At 35.2% G+C, this 22,848-nt stretch overlaps 3 protein-coding genes across 4 annotated transcripts; 2 read left to right on the forward strand and 1 right to left on the reverse strand.

The window, feature by feature from the left end:
- LOC18777360 (WAT1-related protein At5g47470) lies at positions 2,378-5,842 on the forward strand. The gene is made up of 7 exons (XM_007209236.2): positions 2,378-2,886; positions 3,046-3,111; positions 3,961-4,077; positions 4,263-4,497; positions 4,648-4,809; positions 5,018-5,169; positions 5,284-5,842. Exons 1-7 carry the CDS (start codon positions 2,678-2,680, stop codon positions 5,408-5,410), a joined length of 1,068 nt encoding a protein of 355 aa, XP_007209298.1. The 5' UTR covers positions 2,378-2,677; the 3' UTR covers positions 5,411-5,842.
- Positions 12,167-13,706, forward strand: LOC18777972 (zinc finger protein ZAT1). Its single transcript, XM_007211209.2, has one exon. It carries the CDS (start codon positions 12,380-12,382, stop codon positions 13,376-13,378), a length of 999 nt encoding a protein of 332 aa, XP_007211271.2. The 5' UTR covers positions 12,167-12,379; the 3' UTR covers positions 13,379-13,706.
- On the reverse strand, positions 19,272-21,453 carry LOC18778076 (bifunctional adenosine 5'-phosphosulfate phosphorylase/adenylylsulfatase HINT4). 2 transcript variants are annotated; one of them, XM_007209674.2, is made up of 6 exons: positions 21,210-21,446; positions 20,980-21,026; positions 20,807-20,883; positions 20,617-20,683; positions 19,690-19,767; positions 19,272-19,590 (listed from the first exon to the last, which is right to left on the reverse strand). In XM_007209674.2, exons 1-6 carry the CDS (start codon positions 21,288-21,290, stop codon positions 19,485-19,487), a joined length of 456 nt encoding a protein of 151 aa, XP_007209736.1. In that variant the 5' UTR covers positions 21,291-21,446; the 3' UTR covers positions 19,272-19,484. The 2 variants fall into 2 exon arrangements, with proteins under 2 accessions (XP_007209736.1, XP_020418996.1); XM_020563407.1 differs by lacking the exon at positions 19,690-19,767 and having other exon boundaries at positions 21,210-21,453.

Here is a 22,848-nt window from a genome sequence, read left to right on the forward strand (position 1 = left end):
AGAGGGGGGGGGGGGGGGGAGGGGGAGTGAAAGGGATATGTTTATTGACCTATCCCAATTACCTTGACATATTTCCATGAAGATGTTGCTTATTTCTTGACTCCGACGACCCCTTCTCTTCAAGGGGAGAGGAAGATTGAAGAGAAGTTGTGTCTGAGTGAATTAGCTAAAGTTTATATGGAAGAATTTATTGTTGCCACTGCCGTGCTCATGGGATTTCGGTGTTCTGCCTTACCTATTGCCGTGCTCACAGGGTTTCTGTGTTCTGCCTTATCAATTGTTGTGCTCACACAGTTTGTGTTCTGCCTTACCTACTGCCGTGCTCACAGGGTTTCTGTGTTCTGCCTTATCTACACCCGTGCTCACAGGGTTTCTGTGTTTTGCTATGTGCCCTATTTTTTAGGGTTTGCTCTTGTGTTTCCGCTGTGAACTTTGTTTTTAGTTTGTCACTTGTTTCACTCGTGGTTGTCAAGTTGGGCCTGCGAAATATCTTTGCCCAACTTGAGGGGGAGTGTTGGCGAGTCCTTATTTCATTAGAATTTTGGTTACTTACCAATTATATTTTGTCATATTGTAATAGAGATTATTTTATTTAGTGTTATGGGGGTTGATGATTTTTTCAACCCTCATAGAGGTAGCACCACCGACTCATTCTCTCATTCTCCACCAACCATCGTTGAGTTGAGTGCCCAGATGGCTCCGCTCCTACAGATGCAGACTTTTACTCCGAACCTAATCCAGAATCAGGATCCTCTTTTGACGACCCCGACCCCGACCCCGACCCTGACTCCGAAGACGACCCCGACCCTGACTCCGAAGACGACCCCGACCCCGACTCCGAAGACGACCCCGACCCCGACTCCGAAGACGACCCCAACCCCGAATTTGTCTCTGATTCAGACCTTGATCCCGATTTCGACTCAGACTCCGGCCTCGACTCAGGCTCAGATTCCGATCCTAATTCCTACTCAACCTGTATCCTATGCATCTTCCGCTGCACAGATTATGACTTCTCGACTAACGACCCCGACATATGGACTAGATTGCGCATTTTGTGAAATCCGAGGATCAATTGGCGGATATTTTGACAAAGGCGATTTCCAGTAAAGCATTCCACAATTCACTAGATCAGTTGGGCATTGGCGACATCTATGCACCAACTGAGGGGGAGTGTTGGCGTGACTTGTGGATATTGACTTACTTTCCTTACACACCAAGAATTCCTATTATAATTGTAATTGATTTACTTTAATTTCTGATTTCCTACTGCAAATAGATTTAGGAATTTATTATTTACTTGCCTATTTAGGTTTCGTTGTATTATAAATATGACCTCCTACAAGGAGAAGAATACACAGAAAATTCCCACAAACAAATATTCTCTCATAGTTTTAATATTTTAGCAAATGAGACTAAAAAAATCATTGTTAAATCACTAGTCTTAATCTCATTTATAATAAGGCAAAGAAAAGGCAGCCAGGACAAAGAGGTCGACAGCCATCAACAAATGAGATGGCTAAACTTTTTTCTTAAGTTTGATTTTTGCACTTCTGCAAAAGCTAAACTGAAATATTATTGTCTAAGTGGTATTTTTAGTCGGTAGGTGCAACGTGGAAAGCGCTTGTCCACCAACATGTCCTTCATTGTTGAGAGAGAGAATTTAGCAAATGAGATCCGATATGGTAAGAGAACACACGCAAGCAAAAATCTAGGCACATAATTAAATTTAGGTTTTAATTATTGTTTTTCCCTCTACTCTTCAAAATCACAGTTTTTCCCTTAATTTTCTTCCTATCTCACTTACTCCTTTTTATGTTTTTCTTTTGTGTCTTAAGTTACCCCAATTATGTTAAGTTTGTCATGACATTTGTTAAATCTTCTAAGGTGACATGAGTGAACTGTAATTTTTCACTTAATGTAAATCTCGTATACTAAAAATCAACAAACATTTTTAGTATTATTGTCTCACATGGAGGTCCCCTTTTTATTTAACATTTCTAACAATTTTTAGGGCAATATTGGGGTCTACTCTTGCCACATCAGAAGAATTAACAAATATTTTGATAGATTAAATAATTTTTTTAAATAAAATTGATAATCTGAACTACAAGAGAATGAGATTTCTCACACACACTAAATTTTGTTAGTGTGGCGACGGACTTGATGAAGTTGGATAATATAAAACAACAAAAAGTCAGAGAAAATTAAGAATTCGTGAAGAATACGAGGGGTGAAACAATAATTAATTCTTAAGTTTATTAAAATAGGAGAAGAAAACGAAGAGAGAATTTATGGGGGGTAATTTGAAAAACAGAAGCACTTAACTTGTTACCTTTTTCTAATAAAAGGACAAAGAGAGATTCCCTTTCACCCGAAAGGCCAGGAGAAGACTGGCTGATAGAGAATAGAGATTACAGAATCTCAACCCCCATGAACGTTAGCTGAATAATGTTGATGCGAAAACTGAACAAATTAAAGACAAAACCATAACAGAAAGGACGGCAAAAAACCAAACCGAAAAGATGAGAAACCAGGAGAGAAGATGAAGCATTAATATATATATTGTCACTTTGACGAACGATATATATAATATTCTATATACTTAGGGGAGACAAATCTCAGGCCTAATTGGGTTCTGGGTTATGTTTGGTTTGGTGAGAGAGGGCACAAGGAAATTATGTCGGTGGAAATGCTTAGGATGAAGAGGGAGGTGATTGAAGATGTTGCAATAATAGGGGGATTGGTAGGGGTGCAATTTGTGTATGCTGGGAATTCTGTGTTGCTGAGTTATTTTATGTCTTTGGGGCTTGACCCTCTCACCATTGTTATTTTCTCTACCTTGGCCACTTTCATCATCCTCTCTCCTATTGCTGCTTTTTTTGAAAGGTAGAAATGTGCTCTCTCTCTCTCTCTCTCTCTCTCTCTCTCTCTCTCTCTCTCAATGGATGATATTCAGTCTTTTTATTGATAGTTTCTGGGTTTTCTGTTTCTTTAAATTTTTGGCTTTGAGTGGATTTTGAGGTTTGACATGTAATTGTGTTGCAGGCATACATGGCCCTCGAAAGTCAGCTTGAAGTTGATGATTCAGTTGGTTTTGATCGCCTTTGGAGGGTATGGAAGTTTTAAATATGTTTGTTTCTAATTTAATTTACATTTCTATTGAATTTTCCAGGAAACCTTGTTAATACTTTGACCTTTTTTTTTTTTTTTTTTTTGGGTTGAGAAATTGAAAATCCCATGAGTACTTGGTTTAAATAGAAATTGTTTGCATAAATTAGGGAAACTTTGCATGTCGTGTTGCTCGGTTTGATTTGTCTATTGGAGTTTCCTTGCCCAGATTTTGTTCTATTCTGGATGCCCTCACTTTTTTTTTAATGAATTCTGCTTGCCCTTTTTCCTAGTTTGTTTTAATAAAATATTGGTGGTGTAATTCAAATCTTGAACCCTAAATCTAAGATATTTTGTATTGTATACGACTATGGATGGATTTGGCATGTCATGTGGTGTATATGATCCACACAATGATAACTTTTTTTGTTCTTCTTTGAAGGTTTAAAATGCCCCAGTTTAAATTCCACAACTAATCTCGTAGCTTATTGACGTAATATCTTTATCTTTGAGAAAATCACTTTATGCTTCTAAACAGCGCGTGTCGGTTATACTTATATTATTTGGGTGGTTACAAGTAAATCTAGTTTTCAAATCAATGTCCAAACTTTTTCCAAATTACAATTCGATGTGTTATTGTTATAGGGGTACATTCATGTTTGATGCAATACAAAAGACTTTCTTGTGAAGAAGCTAATCTTAACAAATATTTCTACAAAATCAAAATAGGTTCTTAATTTTCTGACCAATAAAGGAGTACTAGATTGAACTTTTAATTTGGTTGAAGTACATTATAAATCGTTAAAGAGAAATTGATAGTAAATGTGCTTTTCTTGTTTTTCTGTTTTGCAGGGTAACTGTATTCCAGACCTTATTCCTAAAGGGCATCAAGCTAACTTCACCAGCAATGGCAACAGCCATGCCAAACCTTGCTCCTGGTTTTATTTTCATCATCGCATGTACTGTTAGGTACTTAATCTAACATCCTTTTTTCTTCTCTCTTTTTTTTTTCTCCAAGTAAATGCAAAAGTAAGAACAAGACAAAGCGAAAGAAGTAAAAAAAGATTAGATTAGTTAACATGACATAACTTAATGCCAATAACTATTTAGTCTTCATCTTGTTAGATGTAACGCAACTTATAACGGTTATGCAGATTGGAGAGAGTGAAAATTAGTTGCCTCTACAGCAAAGTGAAGATTCTAGGCACATTGCTATGTGTGCTAGGCGCTATCACAATGAGCATAATGCAAAGCACTACCACTCCTGCAGAAAGAGAGGCCCAATTTCAAGCTCATGCTCCTGACGTTGTCTTTGATAAGCAGAAAATTATTGGTTGCTTGTATCTCCTCTCTGCTGTGTTTGTCTTGTCCAGCAATATTGTCTTACAGGTGATTATAGTAACAAGGATGAATGAAATTCTTAATTTCGTGTCGTAGGAAAACGTTCCCTTGCTAGACTGCCCGGCAATTTAAGCATTGATCTTGGCTTTATATGTTTTCTTTGTGTTATATCAGTGTTTTTTTTGTGATGTTTGACAGGCTACAACATTGCGTGATTTTCCTGCACCTATGTCCTTGTGCGCCATAACATCTTTGATAGGGGTGTTTATAACTGCAGCAATACAATTTGTTCAAGATCGCAAGATAGAAACTGGTTGGCCACTTGTGAGTGCAAAAGACTTGGTTGGCTTTTCTCTACTGGTAAATATGCCTCTCTGTGTTTCTATTTTTTTGGTGCATTCGAATGCGTCTGAAACAAGCAATTAATTCTAATCCTAATCCTTTTCTCCACCCGTCGTCACCTGGGCCAGTCCCGGGGACTTGGCACATATGACCCTTGTTTTTAACAGGGTGCTTGTAAATTAGAGTCTAAAATTGTTAAAAACTGACCTTTTTAATTAATGCACAGGCAGGTACAGTGAGTGGAGTATGTGTTAGCTTCAATGGATGGGCAATGAAGAAAAGAGGGCCTGTTTTGGTTTCCATGTTTAGCCCCATTGGAACAGTCTGCTCAGTTGTTCTCTCACTTGTGACATTGGGACAGAGCATCAGTGTTGGAAGGTACATCAATGATCAAACACTTTCCCTTGTGAGATTAATTAGTATGTGAGAAAGTGTTTGAATTTTGAAACTATTTTTGTTTTAATTTCTTGCTTTTTGGTCTCAATGATGCAGCTTTGCTGGCATGTGCCTCATGTTTACTGGCCTCTACTTCTTCCTATGGGCCAAGGGCAAGGAAGTTTACTTAGATGTTGTTGACCTTGAAAGTGAGTTTGATGCAGAGAAGCCTCTATTAAGTTGATGTACCTATGTTTTACATCACCTGGTTTGTATATACATTTTGGCTTCATTGATAGGAACAAGATTTGCATAGTACTAGTGTTAATGTGGAAATGCCGATCGCTATCTGCTCTATGAACAATATGATGAAGCAAGCTTTGCATAATGACTGAAAATCAGAAAGGAAAACAGTTTTTACTCTGCTCAAATGCTCAACATTTATCAGTAAAGAGTTCCTACATTTTTAACTGTTTTTTGCAGAAAGGTGATTTGGGGGCTGCAACCAACCAACCTGTATTGCTCTGTATATGACTTGGGATATTTTACTTTATAGAGATGGTGCTTGAGAAGATTATGGATTTGGGCTTCTGAGATTTCCATTAGGGTTTCATTTTGAGGCTATAGAAAATCTCTAAACTACAAGCACAGCCAAATAGAAGTTCTGTGCTAAAGATTTTTAGTTTTTATTGTTTTGGCTGGCATTCTTTTAGGAGAGGAAAGTTACTAACACTTGAGATCATATTGCAAAGCCATTTTTGGGTCACTGAGTCTAATTATACTTAACAAAAAAAAGAAGAAGGTACTTTGGGGTTTTAGATGTAGAAACATTATATATATAACACCAAGTCTCTAGGCTGGCTTGGGATGGGACTAAATATGTTGTATACTGTATTTGTACAAACTAGTTACAACTGATTTAACTACAATTTTTATTTCTCATGTGCTTTATCTTCTAAAGAACTTTGCAAAATGCGCCCCTACTCGTCACGTATACTATCGTGCGACGTTACCATTTCACTCAAAACGTGTCACTTGTTACAATTACTTGCTTTGTTAATTATGGTTTACCATGATGTAATACATAAAATTATTGTTAAGACAGATTTGCAAATGCTATACCATGATTAAGCTTGGGGAGTTTGTGTGCTACTTTAAACTTGGTGCTTTTGAAAGCAGCTGACCAGAAAGAAGATACTTTAGCAAAAAGCAGAATCCAACTACAACTCTAGCTTTGGATTTTAAACGTTGATTGTATGGTAGGTCATGATAATTACGTCTGTTCAAAGATTGACGCTGATTTTCACAGAACTGCTTTATGAAGCAAAGTATACTTTATTTGTGTGTGGATATTTTTGGTTGGCCAACTAGGTCTATCCATTAAAGGAACGTAGATCCAGTAACCATTTGGATGGCTTTAGAAATTTGCCACTTAAAAAGTCCTGCAAACATGACCTAACAATTGGGACTAGCTATAAAACCCATTTCACATATTTTGTTGCAGTAATATATATATATTTTGAAGATGTTCTAATACCACACGGCTTAAACACGTTTTTATTGTAAAGAGTAGATACAAATAGTTATTCTTGCATTCAAAATCGTGTGATTTACCATTAATTGTAGCTCTTTGAGTTTATATACGCAACTAGGAGTGACATGAGAAAACTTCTTTTTCGGACGACAATCACACACACCCTTACTAGTTCAAATTGTATTTGTGAAAGACCATATTGAAATGGTAGAAGTTTAAAATTGTTACTTGTTTCCAAAGGACCATATTAAACTAAGCCTCTATATGGTTGGATTACTAGTCGAAATTTGAATTGTAATATCAAGTCGGAGAAATCATTATATCCAGCGGGTGGATCATGTCATTTTTTGTGCCGCATGCATGAACAAAGATGTATGTATTTGAGTCTCACACGATACCAGACTAGTCCCACCCACCCTATTGTAAAAACCCCTTTGCTTATGTGTGTGATTGACAATGACATGATCTATCCGTCGAATTCAAGAATTTCTCATAAAAGTAGAGTACAGATTAAAAGTTTGGAGGTATTTAACAAACCGTACTAAAAGAAAAAGTATATATGCAGAGGCGTGATGCATGTGACATCCCACGTCACCTAACATTTGGGAATCACACCCATCGCACAGCCACAGTAAAACGAAGCAAAATGGAGGTTGGTGACAAATCCTTTAAAAATGAAGTTGGGAAGTTGCTATCAAATATAAAGATCAACCCTACAAACTAAACTTTCAACCTGAAAATGATGTTAAAATCAACACAGAAATGGTAATTAAATAAAGCATTATATATCATGCAGAAGTATTCCGTTTCTATATGCCTTATGAGTTCTCTTAGGTTTCTTTGGTTTTTTTTATACAAGCGATATTAGAAGAGGGGGAATTCGAACGCAAAAGTGTTGGAATAACTGCTCTTAATCACTTGAGTTACAAGTCAATTACACTTTCAAAAGCCATAACGTGGTCATCTTTTTCTTTGATTTGACTTTGAATATATTTTCTTTTAGTGGCCCAAACTTTAAAGGCCCCCATGGTACTTAATGGACTTTGGAAGATGGGCTTCATACCAACAAAGACATCAATTTGGACAAAGGCAAATGATGCCAAACCCAAATTGTATCTTTGTTTAGTTTAATGCTAGAGTTGGCTGAGGGCAGTAACATGAATCATGATCGTGGTTTTAAAATTTTGAAACAACATTTTTTTTTCTTTTCCAGAAATAGTTTTAAATTTTTAGACAAATTCAAGCAAATAATCACTTATAAGTTTATAGTCTGAAACATATGATGCATTATGGACTGCCCAACTTGGACCAAATCCAAAGCAAATCTACATATACCTGACCTAATGAATCCACAAGGTGTGCTTTATTCTTGTTCTTAACTTTTGTTCTTCTGCCAATGCAGTATAGTTGAGTGGAAAATAGTATTGATTTGCAGGTCAGCGGTCTCAGGTTCTAACTCCAATAACATTGTGATAGTGTGTGTGTAAGAAACCTCATTTTCCTTGTAATTTAGACTATCGCTTATATTACCAAAAAAAAAAAAAAAAACTTCCGTTCTTCCAGAGCATATGAATAATGTAATTTATGCCTTTTAACCTCTCAAGGATTACAGAAGAAGGTGAGCCGTAAAGAGAGAAAAGCAAAAGGAAAAACACACATTTTGATTTCCCTACCCACAAGAATTAACAGTAAACTCTCTAATTTTATATTCCAAGGTGAAAACGTGAGATTCATGGTCAATGATTATAGCCACTGCTAGCAACCTTTTTTTAAGGATCAAAATTAATTAACTCTTCGTCCAGTTTTATTTATCTTCTCAACGTTCAAATCTTTTCCTATTAATAAAAAGAAAAGGATCAAATAATAACACCCCAAAGTTCAAGGGGCATCATGTATTTGACCAAATTTTTAATACTTTTTAGATGACGAGAGTAGAATTCATATTGTAGGAGTAACAAGTATTCTACAATTGGAGCTACATGTACCGTACTCTTAAATCCCATTATACACACCAAACTCATAACCAAGTGCTTGAGGCCTCTTATTTTGAAGAAAACCTCCCTCAATTTTTTCTTTGAAAAAATTAATAGGTAATGGAGAATGGTCAGTGGTGGAGTGGAGAACATCCCGGGACGCAATCATACAATCCAAGTAAGCTGTGTACAATTTTGCTGGGTGGTACACTTGAACTCTACCTTTTTATGTAGAGGAAACTGAATCCTTCAAAAAATATATAGGGGGACGGTGCAAATGTTGACAATTCTGTGTGGTTCAGCTTGTCTGAATATAGCAACACGCATGCCTCGAGGCATAGGTCAAAAGCCAAATATATAGTGTACACTCACTTATTGTCGTGTAATGTATAATAGTAAATGTCACTGTTAATGGCGGAACTTGGAATTTTAAAGGCGTGAGCTGATATTTTGTTAACTAAAACTACAAAAGTGTGACAAATCAAGAACAACTAGATGCGAATTTGCTGGATTTGGAAGATGCAATTTACATGGTTAGAGCTAGAAAAATATAATTTTCATGTAGTAGGGTAACTACAAAAGTGGAAAAATAATTACACATATGGAAGCTTGTTGGGATAGGCTACAATTAAAGGGTTAATGGCCGATTGAAAAAGCGTAATACTCCTTTTTTAAAGAACTTGTAAAAAATATTCAATATTAACCCTTTATCGAAAACTTGTAAATAAAATCATTAACAATATTTAGCTACGCATTCAAAATTTTGTGTTCGATTTTTACGTGTCTTGATATTACTCGAAGAAAAATGGTTGATGTTGGATTGGGATTATGAGTTTACACTTCTCCACTGTATACTATAGTTTGATTGTTGTACATTATGCAAACAAAAAGTAACTCAATAGAAAAAGGTTGGATTAAAGGTTAAGACAAGCTGTGAGAAGTGTCATAATTTTGCTATTTATTAACAGATACAAATCTAGAACTGCTTCATCAACCAACCGCAGTCACATCATGTTCGGTGCCATAAATTGATCCACTTTGCAACAACAAAAAGCAAAGTAATGTTGTTCCTGTTCTTTTTTTTTTTTTTTTTTTTTTTTTTTTTTTTTTTTTTTGCCCTTTTTCATGGATAGTGTTGTAAGTAAGTTATTTTTGTATTAACAACTTAAGGTCTGTTTGATAATCATTTTAATTTTAGTTTTTAGTTTTTAGTTTTTATTTGTTTTATTGAAGTATAGAGCAACAAGAGGAAGAATGAGAGTTAAGATGAGATTTAGCGGGAAGATGAGAGGGTAGGATGCCAGGGAGGAGTAACAAAAGTGAAAACAAAATCTAGAAACTGAAATCTATTTATAATAGTTTTCACTTTCATGTTTTTATTTTTACTTTTGTTACTCCTTCCTCCCATTCTCACTCTTATTTTTCTCTCTACTCTAGTATAAAAACTAAAAACTAAAATTAAAATGGTTATCAAACAAACCCTCGTGTTATAAAAATACTTGTCACTGAATTACGATTTCAACGACATATGAGGACAGATAGAAAAAACAATATTGGGAATAAACGGCCAAAAAAAAAAAGGGGGAAGAAGCATGTGAAAGATCACCATCAAAGGATTATCCAGTTAATAATCACTTTTTTTTTTTCTCTAAATAAAAATGTATTACAGTTCATAGATCTTTTATTCGAGTATTAGAAAAATAGAAATAAGCACCCAAGTGATTGGAGCTGGCATTGTTAGCATCCCCATCTTTTTGGAGTTGCCAGGCATAGGGCATTTTGGTTGGTTAAGCATGGCTGGTCTTCATAGAATTAGAACATCCCAACACAAAAAAATTAATCAGCAATGCTTTAGTTTTTTCTGATGTGGAATTCTCGAGTACTATGGGAAAGTCTAGCTGATTATTTGGAGGTCAGTCATGGTTAGTCTCATCATGATGATTAGTAGCTGAGTTATATGTTGGTCCGGAATGACCGTAGTGTCACAATCTACATGTAGCTTTATATATTGTTAAAAAAATATTTGTAGCATTATATACGAGTTTGAAATAAAAATTTTCAATAATGGCCGCCTCAATTAAGATATTTGGATTAGAAGGGTAAAAATCGCTAATTTGCTGTCTTCAAATTATCAAACAAATATTAGAAATGTTAAAAGAAAAAGCACAAAATAGCAGGCGCCTGGATGTAACTGTCCATAGAAAAGCACCGGCCGGAACTGGCATGCTAAAAGCATCTTATTGCATTGTAACAGTTGGTGCTGATTTCCCATGAAAAAGTAACAGATTCTCAAATATTAATTACCACAGTAAATGTTTTGGATGTTATCACTGATTCTCATTTCTCAGATGGTTGGTAGTGGTGGCTTAAATTTCAAATATTACAGCATAAATAGCTCTACCATTTTTGGTATGAATATCAAAATGCAATAAATACCAAAATTTATTCAATAAAACAATATTATTTAATAAAGAGCTTATAACTGAAGTGGTTCAAAATCGTTATCCTTCTATTCGAAGTTCTGAGTTCAAATTTATCTTTTAATATCTCTTGTAAAATAAATAAATAAATAAATAAAAAGGTGAAAAATCTTGTTTTTAACTTTATAGCACATGATCGTATCCTATCATTTAGGGGGAGCCTATTGTTACAACAACAACAAACCCCAACTGTCTTTCTGACTCTAATAAGGGGAGCCATTAATTTTGGAATCCCTCATGCTTATGGTTCTCAAATCTCACCTTTATTACTTTATTCATGTAACACAGCCGGCCCTAATTGGTAAAATATGTGGGAAGAAAAGTAAAATCGACCACAAAAATCAACAGTTGAGAGAGAGAGAGAGAGAGAGAGCATGCCAAGAAAGGGCACCTTTTATTTTTGCAAGATTTGTGCATTGATCAACATTTAAGCAAATGAACAAGAAGCCAAATATATATATATATATATTTTCAAAGAATAAAGGAAAAAAGAAAAGGAAGAATCATGAACAGATGGGAAGAAAAAAAGTAAGCAAAAGAGGAACAAAAGTATGGGCAAGTGAGAAAATTCTTGAAAAAAAAAAAACTTGGTGAAATATGAGATTAAATGACCAAAAATGGCCCCTCATACATTTAAAACTAAACCATGTTACATAATCAATTTGGTCTTGAAACCAACAAATCCATAATGGCATTGGCAATGAGTGCCACACTGACACTAAATATTTATATATATACACATACATGCCTTAAAAAACATGGCATGGAAGGAGTTTAATTGCCTAATCCAAAAGGTGGTAAAAAAGAAAAGTTTATTACTGAAATGGGCAAGGATTGCATGTTACTTGTCCCTCTTTTCCCATTCATGATCTCACTTTATAAAAAAAAATTGGCACACTAAAGAAAAAACTAATTAGATTATTATTAATTATTTGAACATTTTACAACTCTTTTTTTCTTCTTCATATGTTGTATATGTTAAATTGAAATTTTTATTTTTTTATTTTTTTATTTTTTTATTTTTTGGGTTGTGTGTGTCTTTTGGTGAAGGAATGCTTGTCACCTACTCCTTTTAAGTTCCCAATCTCTCTCTCTCTCTCTCTCTCTCTCTCTCTCCATACTAGTAGTCTCCAAAGGCCAATGCTTTAGAGAGAGAAAGCAAGAAATAGTGCCTTAAAGCTTTGATCTTTGGGTTGCTCTCTGCTCTGCTGCTGTGCACTGTGCCAATGGAGAGGCACAAATGCAAGCTCTGCGCTAGGACTTTTGCTAATGGCAGAGCATTGGGTGGACACATGAAGGCTCACTTGGCCACTCTTCCTCTTCCCCCAAAGACCCAGCAACTCACTGAGTCAGCCTCGTCTTCATCTTCATCTTCAGGTGAGGAACCAGAACCAGAACAAGAACAGAAACTACAGGAAGAAGAAGAAGAAGAGAAGGGTTTGGTGTATGGGTTGAGAGAGAACCCAAAGAGGAGTTTCAGGCTTGCAGATCCTGAGTTCTCTTTTGCAGTTGATGCTGGCTCTGTCATTCAAGACAGAGAGAGCGAGACCGAGTCAAAAAACCCAACTCGGAGACGATCCAAGCGGAATCGGAGATCATTTGTTGTTGTTACAGAGAATCAGAGGCAGCAGCAGCAGCAGCAGAGCCAGAAATTGGAGTTGCAGAAAAAACCCATGTTGACAAATTCAACACAACCCAGTTTGGCTGAGTCAATGGCCGAGCCTGAACCGCTGAGCTCGGTCTCTGATACTTCTCCTGAAGAAGACGTTGCTATGTGTCTTATGATGCTCTCAAGAGATGTATGGATGAGAAGAACAAATGATCAGCAGCAAGCAGATCAATCAGACCAAGATCAAGAGCATGGTAAGCAAGCAGTGGAGAAATTGGAGGGGATCAAATTGAAGAAAGTTCGAGGCAAGAATCGGTGCGAGAAATGCAGCAAGCTATTTCGATCTTATCAAGCAATGTGCGGACATAAAAAAATTTGCTTTCGCAACGAAGACGAAGCAATCAACAATGCAGGTGGTGAGAAGTTATTTGAGTGCCCGTTTTGTTGCAAAATTTTTGGTTCTGGCCAAGCTCTTGGTGGCCACAAAAGATCTCACCTTTCGGGCTCTTCGAGATCAATGGCTGCTGGAAAAACTGAAGTTCGAGAGAGTTTCATAGATCTCAACCTGCCAGCTCCTCAGGAAGAAGATGATTTTAGCGTGCTATCTGATGCTTGAATTGAAACTGTAAAAAAGTAACAGACTTTTCCACCAAAACCTGGATCCAAGGTAAAAAAAACAGAATTTGATTGTTTTGAGCAATGAGATCAAATGGGTGAAAACTGAAACTCTTTTTTCAGTTTTTCATTCAAAGATCAAACACCAAATATTGTTCTTTTCAGCTATTGGGAATTGTTCATTTTCTTGACCATTATTCATTTGTTTCTGTACTTTGAAGTTTCAACAACTGTTTGGTCAAGTTCCAACTGCAGTAACAACTTGTTATGTATTTGTTGTTGACTAGAATACAGTGACTAAAATACAGAAAGTTGAATTGTTTTTCTTATTGTATTATATTAGCAACATTAGCAAAATTCAACTAATCGGTTTTTTTTCTTTTCGAGTAAGCGATAATCGTATTCATAAATTCAAGTAATGGGTTTTAGTTGTAAAGTCAAGTGGTGTTTGTTTTAGCTCAATATTAACTGGTTAGTAATTAAATTAGGTACAACCTCCATTGTTAGATGCATGAATAGCATTGTAGTTGCAGTTGTAAAAGAAGAAAGTATCTTTTGCTTGTGGATCAAAACATGTTCTGGGTTTTATTGTCAATGTGCTCTGCTGCTTCTGCTTCTGCTTCTGTTTCTCCTGCTTCAGGTCCAGTTTTCCAGTTATTCTTGTAAATTGTCCCATCTCATTTTGAAAAAACAAAATAAACTATATATAAAAAGTTTATGTTCTTTCCATGATTGTTTTCTTTGTCCCATTTGTTCTCTCTCTCTCTCTCTCTCTCTCTCTCTCTCTCTCTCAATAGACACAATTGGTTTGTTTTAGCTTGAAGCATTGGATCAAATGATTTGTGCGGGTGAAGGTGAACCAACAAACTGGAAACTTTTGCTTGACCAAAATGACCTTGAAACCTAATGACTTTTTTTTTTTTTTTTTTTCCTGATGGGATATGTTTGATTGTGACTGGAGAAGATCCCAATCCCTTCAGTTTCTGAACATAATAAAATATCTGCCTTGAAATGAACGATGTATCCGGGTAATAGGAGGTGCCAGCCATCTGCCATGCTACTATTCTTATCGAAGAATCAGTCAGACACTAGGATTTATTAAATCCTCGTATGGAAATTTAATATGCTATTTAAATTCGTAAAAGATTTTCAATTTCATAAAAGATTGGTGTCAATAACAAGGGCATTTTATTATGCCAACCAATAGGGCACTTAAGTCTCGGTTGATTTACGTAATGGAATTGAGGGAAAATTATTTTTTATGTTATTTTTTAAAAGATGAAAGATTTTTTTCTCGTGTTTGGTAATGCTAGGAAAGTAACCGGGAGATATAACTTTATTTTCTTTTCCATGTTTATTTTGAGTAGGAATGGAAAACAAAGTTTAATTTAACCATATTAAATTAAATAAAAAAATACATTTAATGATATATTGTAATTCTAAATTGTTAATGAGAACAAAATGATCATGATAAATGTGCATTTAATATTGGCAAATTTTCTCAAATTTTCTCATGACGAGGGAAAACAACCCAAGGATGGAGAAGGGCTTCACTTTCCCCATACTTTCCTATATGTCAGGCAACCATTTCACATGCATAAACTTACCAAATATGGAAAAGCAACTGATTTTCCATTCCCAAGCCTTCTTTCCTACGAACTAAACGGGGCCTTTGTTGTTATATGGTCTTGTTGGGGGGTTTTTTTTTTTTACACGTGTGATTTCTTGGTTCATAAAATCAACTCAAAGTAGAGTAAAGCTAGATGTACCATATAAAGATACGATTGTAGATTGCCGGTTTGTTTGGGAGAGTTGTTTTTTTGGTCAAAAAGGTTTGTTTGGTAGTGTTTCTATAAAAACATGTTGAAAGTGCTTTTTACATCAAATATTGTTACAAGTACTTATACAGAAGTGAAACTCACAGGTATAAGCGAGTTCAATTTTTATTAGAAATGTGGTTTATTATGTGTATCATGATATGCTAGATCAGGAGTGGAGCTATTTACAGGGCTGAAGTGGCCTTGGCCCCTTCCATCTTCTCATCTCCTTTACTATACAGAGAGTATATGCAGAAATTACAGAAAAAAAGAAAAACCCATAATTTTAAGCTTGTGGCCCCCCAAAACGTCAAACTCCGCCACTGTGCTAGATAGCTGACAAATGTGACTTGCTCAGCTAACTATCCTCTGTTTTTCCATTCAATAAAAAATAAGAAAATTATAGAGACATAAAACAGAGAACAGTGTTTGGAAGCATTTGTCTTGGACTCTCGGCTGCCCTTATTTTTGTGCAGTCTAATGATTCTGCATTTGCTTTGACCAAAAGGCAAACAATGCTTGAGAAATACTGGCTTTTTCTTTCCCATCCATCCTCCTTTGCTTTAACATCTTTATTAATTATTCAATGCTAAAACTCTTTTGCTTTTAAACCCCTAAAATTATTCAATGCTAAGTTGTGGTCAAGCTACAGAAAGTCATACTTAAATAACATTGTATTAACTGTATGTAGTTATTCGTATTTATTTATATTAGTCTATCAGGCTAACGGCCTTAGACTTAAATTACAAATGCAATCTATCGTCTTTTTCTAAAATTAAGATGATTTTTTTTTAGGGGCGCTGTTAGATACTTAAATAACTTGTTAACATGACCTATGTTAATGTTATGTAAAGACTTTTCTTCTTTTTGTTTAAATGATACCTAAAAATTTGAAGAGGGAGTGAAGAATAATAATAGCTCTTACCAACCGAGTTGTGAGTCCCTACCTTATTTAAAAACTTCATTACAGGATAACTTGTTACTCGTGATCTTTGTCATTCAATGAGAAGTTCCATTCTAAAGAAAGGGTTGAGTTTTTTGCCCCTTAGAAGCCAAAAAAACTTACTTGTAATGGATATATTACTATTTTGCTATTCCGGTCAATAATATAATGACATGTGAAAAATTTATCTAACATGTCATTATGTTATTGATCGGAAATAACAAAAAGTGTTGTTCCCATTGCATGAGAATTTCTCTCTTTAGACTCTAATAGTTGGTTAAATTTGAAAAACTAAAAATGCTTATTGGGATTTGAATCATTGAATTTCAGTCAAACAGTTGATAATCATGAATTTATAAATAGTGAGGAAGAAAACTTATCAAGATGGATCCCGTTTGTTAAAAGGTTTTGGGATTCAAAGATCGGGACCCTCCATTTGATATTTATCCATGTAACGATCATCCTTACAAAATGAACAAGTATGAAAATCAGTTAGTCATCTAACTATGACCAAATAAATAGACCAACAAAGTGACTCATAAAACATTTGATAATCCAATACTCATACAATTTTCAATTTTACTGATTATTTTTAAATAAATAAAAAAATACAAATGATAGTCTAAATTACAGGGTGTTTCTCATACACTACCGAGGCGCTATGAGGTTCAAATATAAGAGTACTTCCACCCATTTGCCATGGCAAAGGACAATGGCAAGATAAAGGCTGTTACTATTCACATGAATAATGGATTCACGTGAATAGTGCCAACCCTTGCAAAAGGCTTGTGGTGTTTCCACTCATTGCCATGACAATCACTATTCACATGAGATATGAAGACAGAAATTTGTAAAGAGTTTTGGTGTAGGGTGAAGAATATGACTAAGCCCAAGTTATTCTTGCCTTCGGGCCTGCCCAGGCTTGTGGAGCCCACGAGTTGCCCAGGTAGCTTAAGCCCGCTGGAACCATGAAACTAGGCTTGGGCCCCCTCCTGCCCTGACAAGGGCTGTACGGTGGAAGTGCTCTAAGATCACTAGTCTGTAAGTCAAGACCCTTTTTTACTGGACTAAACCTCGTTGACTACATGAATAATTCTTAAATGTGAATCTAAAATGACAATATGATCCCTTTTGACTCTCTTAAAAAGAGATCCCCCTTAAAAAAGATTTATATACCCTAGTTTTTTTTGTAGCCATTATGTAGAAAATTTGAAGTCGAAAAAAAAAAACAATTATAATACAAATAGATAAAATAATTCTAATTAAATTATAAATTATTCCAATATAGTGAAAGAGGGACCAAACTCAGATGCAAGTGAGTGAACCCACTTATCTTGGCCAACTGGCAAACCACATCTACAATGTAAACAACTGATTTGACTGTTGTAATTTCGATTTGTTTGTTAATTTAAAAGAAAAAGGAACAATGTCTTTTATTTACCCAAGCAATGAGTCCATGTCAAGAATTATGTTCCTTACGATATAGAAAGGACCACCAAAGCTCTGCTCATCTTGCTACATAGCAACCATTAAAGGCTTCGTCCGATGATTTTATTGTCATATATCTATTCTTAGCACTAAAACTATAAATAAACTCTACACAATTTAATTTTTATAAACATACAAAAAAAAAACTCAAAAAATTTTGAACCTATTGAATTTAATTTTGATTATTAAATTACTTTGATGCCCTATTGAGTGTTTTAGGCTTCTTTATGAGGTTTTGGGGTTGTGTTTGTTTTAAGAAATCAATGACAATTTTATAATTTAAAAGAAGTTAAAAACCTTTTTGTTATATTGTAAATGGGTTTTGGATGTGTTTCTAAAGTCCATTTCATATAAGGTTTATTTATTTATAATTTAGGCTCTTATATTGGGTATAATAGTGAATCTCCCTTATTATTATCCATTGTTCCAATTCTAGTTAGGAATTAAATACTAAAGAAATTCGTAATTGTTCTTGGAGATATAGATTTGCTAGTTGTTTTCTCATAGAGTAATGCTATTTAGACACACAACATTGACTGCCTTAGCTGACCACCTTATGTGGCAATTGATGTGTCATGCCATGTCAATTAATGAATATTGCCATGAGGCCACTCACTAGGAATGCTAGGGTTTTTTAATTTGTTTTTTTAATTGACATGACGACATTCATTAATTGACATGACATGACACATCAGTTGCCACATAAGATGGTCAATATTGTGTGTCCAAATAGCATTACTCTTTGTCATATTGAAATGATTAAAAATGCTTTTTAAAAACTAAATACGTGTTTAACAAAGTTCAGTAGAAAATTAAAAGTACTAAAAAGAGTTTTTTTCTTTTCTTCAAATAACACTTAGTTTTTTAATAAATTTTTTAACGTGCTTTAAATAAAAGCGCTTCTTAAAAAAATGCTTATGAGCAAAAGTACCGAAACACTTCCCAACAGGCTTGCAATCAATCTTTGAAATTCAAATTAAGCTTTAATAATCATATTATAATCGTATTACATGCATTACGTGTGTAGCATATGAATCTTGTCTAGTTGTCTAGCTTTTATTCTTTATTTTTTACTTGCTTTTTCTTTTTCGTTTCTGATATCGAGGAACCCCCTTCAAGGCACGGCCACATTAGACTCATCCATGTCAGGTAAACCTCGGCCCCTTAGTGTGTGTGCTGGTAAATCAGGAACTCACACAACAACAGTACGATTTGAACATCTGACCTCTGAGTTTACAATTGTCCCTAGCTCGTCCTTCTAACCATTGCGCTACGCCCCCACCGGAGTAGAGCTCAGAGGTCAGCTATTTTTCTTTCTTTTGGTTGCTGGGGAGGGCCATTTGAGTAGCTTTACTAACTCTGTCTTCACGTGAAAGTGTATATTTTCATATCAACTAACTCTGTCTAATCGCGCTCCCAACTAAGAGCACTGGACAATTCTATGTAGTTCATCAAGACCACCTGCTTTGCCTAATTTCTACAGAATTTCTAAATTCCTTTTATTCATTCAAAACAGGGCAATGGCGTATGTTAATTTTAAAATTTTCACTTTTATCAAAATTCTAAGTTTTATCTTTCCTGTCCAAACACAGGGAGTGAATTTACAATTTGACTCCAATCACACTGCGCTGGCCTAACTCACATATGTAATTATGCCTCGTTTGATTGATTCATAAGCGAATACGGTTAAACTCAGTCCGATTTGAAGCAATGCAGATTATAAAAGTAAGCACAACCAAGATACATGATTCATTACAAGGCTTAAACATAGTATATATACTCTCTCTTTTTGGTGTTACAACCCACTTATTAGGGAAAACCAATTCAATCATGTTTAACTGCTACTTATCACGCAATTTTCAAACTTTAGAAATAACTTGTGGCAGAGGCTTTATCTTACCCAGCAACTTTTCAGCCTCAAGAAATCCAAATGGTCCCATGGCTATATATTTCATACACTTCCATCTGTTCAAGTATAATCAGGTATGTCAGTGTAGTGAACAAGTAGGATCTCAGAGAAACCTCAGACATAGAGCAAGCTGTGAAGGCCCGAAATAGCTTTACCTGGGTGTGTATGGCAGTGCGAAACAATGGAGGTGAAGATGGTTAACAGAGTTGAATGGAGGTTGATGAAAGCCAAATCTATCAAAAGGACAGTCTAAAATCACACTCAAAACTCTTTCATAACCGAAATCGTTTGGAGAACCTTTGATCAAAATGAGAAAAATCAACTATCATTTTTACTCAATCGTTTTGTCTGATTAATGATGCATGCATGCCTGGTCTAATTCCAGTTTGATTATTCACTTATTGTGTGTAATCACTCAAGGATTCACAAGTCTTCTTACAAACTCAATTACAGAAAGATCCTCTTCCAAAGAAGATGCAAAGGAACCAATTGGTCAGGGTATACGCCAGATTACAGAATTTATGAAGATTCGCATTCTTCACCAGCCCATTTCAGCGTTAAGCAATCTCCTAGACATGATTGCAGAAATTTTTCTTTTTGTTCGAATCCTTTGGTCGTGCAATAACAAGTTTTTAAGCATATAGTGTTTGATGAAAGAACGAGAACAGTGTTCTAAAGAAACTTCAGTTAAGTTATGCTGTAAAAAAACGAGGATTATTCAGTTTTTTGTTTTCTCTCTTACAATGTATTCATTCTTCAGTTTCGTTTTTCCAAAATTTCATTGCTCTTTTTTTTTTTCATAAGAGAAAGAGGCTCCTGGACGATAACCTAATAAAAGAATAATTAAAATGCATATAAATGCAGTTTTCTGGAAGGTGTGTAACTAATGCGGACAGCATAATGGCTTGAAACAAATTTTAACACAAATTTACATGAAGGGTACCTCCATGAAAGCCTATATATTTTTAGTATAAGCAACTTAGGATAATAGCTTCTCAAGTCAAGATCAATCTATCTGAGCACATAATCACAAACCAGAAAATAATGCTAAGAAAAAGAGATTTTCAAGAACAAGGCAATACCTGTACTGATGGCATTGAGGTGCATCTCGTTGAACTAGCATTTTCCCCACTTCTAACATGTGATTTACTGAATACCAATAAAACAATGGAATATAAGATTACGAAATTTATTGATGACCAAAGGCAAGAAAATTCCCAAATTTGTTCAATCATGTATGATTTAATCTAAAGTTGTCAACATTTAGATTACCCAAAGAGTAGTCTTCAGGTTTCCTTTGAAGATCCTTAACAGTTGGAATGTGATCCACAGGAATAACCAAGTAATGCCTACACAAAATTGTCATCTGACTCTCTCTCTCTTTCTCACTTCAATCAAAATGGCTAAATATTGATGAATGGAAATTGGGGAAATTCATCCAGTACCTTACAGCAGCCGGGCGGATGTCTTGAAAAGCAACGACCTTGTCATCCTGCAGGAAAACCCAGTGACCAATTACAGCCTTAGGATCAACAAAAGTACCAAAATCACTGTTTGGTTACTGAGAAAAAGGAAATGGGATGAACCCATTTGGCAGCTGACCTTCCTCAGCAACCAAACCAAGTAAAAACGAGAGAGAGAGAGAGAGAGAGAGAGAGAGAGAGAGAGAGCAGACAGTGTGGAGGAGAGTGGTAGAGGTGGATTTGCTGGCGATCTGGCAGAAGATGCACTGTGAAGCTGCTGCTGCTGCCGCCATTGACGCGTTCCGGGAAGTTGGAGGTTCCTCTGTCCTTTTGTCATATCATTTTATTTTGGTATTTGGATTGGATGACACTTTGGTTTGGGAGAGTTAACCTGAAATGGAAAGGACTCATACTTTTCCTTCTGTTGCTGCTGCCTTATTTATTCTTTTCGTGTCGATACTGTATTCTTCGATCGACACTTCATCTTCTTTGTTGAACATTTTCTTAACATCAGTTATTGTAACAAATGACATAAAGTTAAAAATATGCATTTTCTCTGTGAAAACTGGGATAGGAGGAGTAATGGTGAAGTTTAAAATATTTGGAATTTGAGACACTCATGAAAGAGCGTATTCAAGGGAGTGTGCAAATGAAATAGACAAAATTATATTATAACAACTTAGGTAGCATGTTGCTTACCTATTTGCCTCATGAAAAAAGTTGGTCACTCCAATCTAAAAAACTTACTTGTAATTGTTTTACTATTCTAGACCAATAACACAATGACACGTAAAAAAGTGTGTCATTGAGTTATTGGCCTTGGATAGAAAAAGTGATATCCTTGTTGCATGAGAGTTTATCTCCGCTTTAAGAGTACCTCTACTCCAAAGGGCAAGGACAAGGTAAGATTTGTCACTATTCATGTGAATAATGGCAGCCTTGCTTTTTTTGTTTCCACTCCAAAGGGCAATTACTATTTACTTTTATTTATTTAATTTTTTTAATACTTAAACCATTAATTTTAATAAGATTTTCGAATAAAATTTTCGGTTGCCACGTTTCACTATTTATTATAAAATTCACATTTCAAATTTCAAATAAAATTTTCGGATAAAATTTTTAGTTGCCACATGTCCATATTTATTATAAAATTCATATCTCACTCATCATACAATTGAAATATTTACTCATTCATCATACAATTGAAATACTCCGGGTCCTCATAATTCGATACAATCGAGTACAAGAACGACTCAATCATTGGCAGAGGCAATTCCACCGGATCACGACGTGGGGGAGTATTTTTCTTTGGAGGAAGTAATAGTGCCATTATTTCCTACATGGAAAGCACCACTAGAACCGATTGTGAGCATTGTTCAGTTGAGGAGCCATGTGTAATGATTTTCCTTGAATAATCTATTTAAAAAATAAAATTGAAAATGCAAGAAATATTTAATAAAAAAAGACATTAAATTGAATAAAATGGCAAAAAAAAAAATTTTAACCTCGACCCCAAGATTTTGACCACTTAGAAAGCTTGTCCACGACCATCCGGCTTCAATGGAAAAGGCCTTTTGTATTTTTCCACAAATGAAATTTTATAGTAGAAATTGTGGTGTGGAAAGTGAAAAATATTGGAAGGAGATTAATTTGTATGAAGATTTGGTGTAGAAATTGAATAATATTGGTAGGTATTTATAGAAAAAATTTACACAATTTATGATATTTTTTTTCATTTTTTAAGCTAAAAATTGGACAACTGTTGGATTGGATAACATTTTGGATCGGAGGCTACAAGAGAAGCCACGTGGCTTGGAGCCGTTGGTTTCTAATAGTTGTGGGTCAGCATTG

Source organism: Prunus persica, chromosome G5, assembly GCF_000346465.2.
Source record: "Prunus persica cultivar Lovell chromosome G5, Prunus_persica_NCBIv2, whole genome shotgun sequence".
Lineage (NCBI taxonomy): Eukaryota > Viridiplantae > Streptophyta > Magnoliopsida > Rosales > Rosaceae > Prunus > Prunus persica.